The 2,708-nt window shown below is 43.6% G+C and overlaps 1 protein-coding gene across 1 annotated transcript; it reads left to right on the top strand.

Annotated features, from left to right (window-relative positions):
• The first annotated feature begins 212 nt into the window (after positions 1–212).
• LOC143851037 (expansin-A8-like) lies at positions 213–1,715 on the top strand. Its single transcript, XM_077360363.1, has 3 exons — positions 213–423; positions 529–841; positions 1,025–1,715. The coding sequence occupies exons 1-3, from the start codon at positions 279–281 to the stop codon at positions 1,326–1,328; spliced, it is 762 nt and encodes a 253-aa protein (XP_077216478.1). The 5' UTR covers positions 213–278; the 3' UTR covers positions 1,329–1,715.
• The last annotated feature ends 993 nt before the right edge of the window (positions 1,716–2,708 follow it).

Below are 2,708 nucleotides of genomic sequence, written 5' to 3'. Positions count from 1 at the left end.
CATAGTAGTCCGTAGCCCACTAGAACATTTGCATGTGCGCTTCATTTGTGTAATTACTCCAATCCGTTTCAAGGCTTTGGCCACCTCAAACGTGAGAACACCTTCTCTTGTCTCTTCATACAAAGAAAAGTGGGGGAAAAAAATGAATCAAAAAGACCCCTAGTCACCCCACATTGGGTAAGTATCCGCTATAAATACCGCTCCCCCCTCTCCTTACAAACATCCCACACACCTCTCTCTTCCAAATCAAACCTCTCAATCTCCTCTGTTCTTCTTCAATGGCCATTCTAAGCTTTTCTGTTTCTCCTCTCTTCGTCTTTATCATCTTAAGCTTCTACTTCTACGTTTCGCTGGGAGACTCATATGGTTGGGAGGGCGGTCACGCCACGTTCTATGGTGGGGGTGACGCAACCGGCACAATGGGTATGTTTAAAATTCTCTAATATATGAAACTTTTCTTGTATTAATTTTGTTTAGTGTTTTAGTGTTTAGATCAGCTTCCTTATTCAATTGTTGCTCTTCTTGCAGGAGGAGCTTGTGGGTATGGCAACTTGTATAGCCAAGGGTATGGAACTAACACTGCAGCCCTTAGCACTGCCCTGTTCAACAACGGGTTGAGCTGCGGTTCGTGCTATGAGATGAGATGCAATGATGACCCAAAATGGTGCCTCCCGGGTTCCATCATTGTCACTGCCACAAACTTTTGTCCCCCGAATTTAGCTCAATCAAACGACAATGGTGGGTGGTGCAATCCTCCCCTCCAACACTTTGATCTCGCAGAGCCCGCCTTCTTGCAAATCGGACAGTACCGAGCCGGGATTGTTCCGGTCTCATTCCGAAGGTAAGAATCGTTCATGTTGACATTTGTTCTTGGATAAAACAAAATTGGTGAACAACAAAATTGATACCCAACACGCAGAACAACTTATCCAAGGATATCTAATGACCCCAATAAGTAGAATGAAAATTTACTATGTGAGATGCACATGACTTACCAAGCAACAAAATTGTTTCTCTCTTGCAGGGTTCCATGTATGAAGAAAGGAGGGATAAGGCTCACCATCAATGGCCACTCCTACTTCAACTTGGTCCTAATAACAAATGTCGGTGGGGCCGGAGACGTCCACGCAGTATCCATCAAGGGGTCTAAGACAGGGTGGCAATCCATGTCAAGGAATTGGGGCCAAAATTGGCAGAGTAATTCCTACCTCAATGGACAATCCCTCTCCTTCCAAGTAACCACCAGCGATGGCCGTACGATCACCACCTACAATGTCGCACCCGCCGGCTGGCAATTTGGCCAGACGTTCGAAGGTGGACAATTTTAAGTCTACGTCATATCCTAGGAGCTGAGGTGGAAAACCAGGCCTTTCAGTGCTGAGGTGGCACTCATAGCACCCGTGCCAACTGGCAGGAAATTCGGCCTAAACATTCCAAGGTGGACAAGGTACACGTTGTAACTAATGTGGAGACCTGGCCTTTTGCTGAGGTGGCACTCATAGCACCCGCAAGGGCATATAGTATAGAGAGATTGTGTGATGGTTTTACTTAGCTTTGTCGCCCTCTCGTGGAAATTTGTGGCAATGGGAGTCAGAAAAGGTTGTAGAATTTTAAGGGCTATTTTCATTTAATGATCCCCCTTTGGTAATTTGCCATGTATTGTAATACTTTGTACGCTACTATAATTTTTTGCATAAATGAAGCAAGTTATATCAGCGCGTGATTTCCTTTCCATTATTTTCGAAATCAAGAAAAGTTTGTGACATAGAGGCGGATAGTGGTTTTGGATTTGATATATATTAAAAGGGATTGATGTATGGCTTACTTGAACCCAAGTTGGTGCAACTCGAACCCAAATTTGGTTACTCGAACCAGAATTTGGAGTTATTCGACCCCAAATTTATAGGGCTGCAACTCGAGCCGGGTTTTACCCGACCCGCATCGACCCGACCCGAAAATAACCTGGGTCGGGTTCAGGTTTCATGGGTTTCGGGTCGAGCCGGGTTGAGCATTCAAAAGCCCGCATGAATCTCGGGTCGAGCCGGGTTTGAAGGGGCCCGACCCGACCCGACCCGAGTTACATAAGTTATAGTATGTTCATTTTTTTCTATTGTTAGTTAAAAGTTAAAAGTGAAAACCCACGCACCCACTGTTATTGTATGTGAGTGTAATTTCTGCTTCTATAAGTTGAGTTGATTCAGCATTGTTTGCTTGTAATTACAATATTGTTTGATTACGGCATTGTTTGATTCAAGTGTAGTGTGAGTGTAATTACATCATTGTTTGATTCAAGTGTAATGTGAGTGTAATTTCTACTTCTATGAGTTGAGTTGCCTTTCCAAACAAGAATTTCCCTTAAAAAATTGCGTCAACGTGAAAAAACCCGACCCGAGATTTATCATGGGTAGGGCCGGGTTTGGGAATCGTGGGTTTTCCGAAAAAAAAACCCGACCCGACCCGACCCGAGATATTTCTCGGGTAGGGTTGGGTTCTCCAAAACCCGACCCGCGCGACCCGAGTTGCAGCCCTACAAATTTATGTACAATTGAAAATTACAAATTTAGAATAAAATTGTAAAATCAAATTGCAATTATTTCAAAATCAAGTTTAGAATAAAATTTTTATTTTTTGCGCAGACTAACTTCCGCTGCGCATAGTGATTCTACAACCAACTTTTACCTCCTCCTCGAGAAGAAATACTTCTACCT

The sequence above is a fragment of the Tasmannia lanceolata genome, unplaced genomic scaffold, assembly GCF_043159265.1.
Source record: "Tasmannia lanceolata isolate RefF3 unplaced genomic scaffold, GAP_Taslan_0.1 ptg000018l, whole genome shotgun sequence".
NCBI classification, from domain to species: domain Eukaryota; kingdom Viridiplantae; phylum Streptophyta; class Magnoliopsida; order Canellales; family Winteraceae; genus Tasmannia; species Tasmannia lanceolata.
The sequence above is the reverse complement of the archived record's forward strand: the minus strand, read 5'-3'. Positions and strand labels throughout refer to the sequence as shown.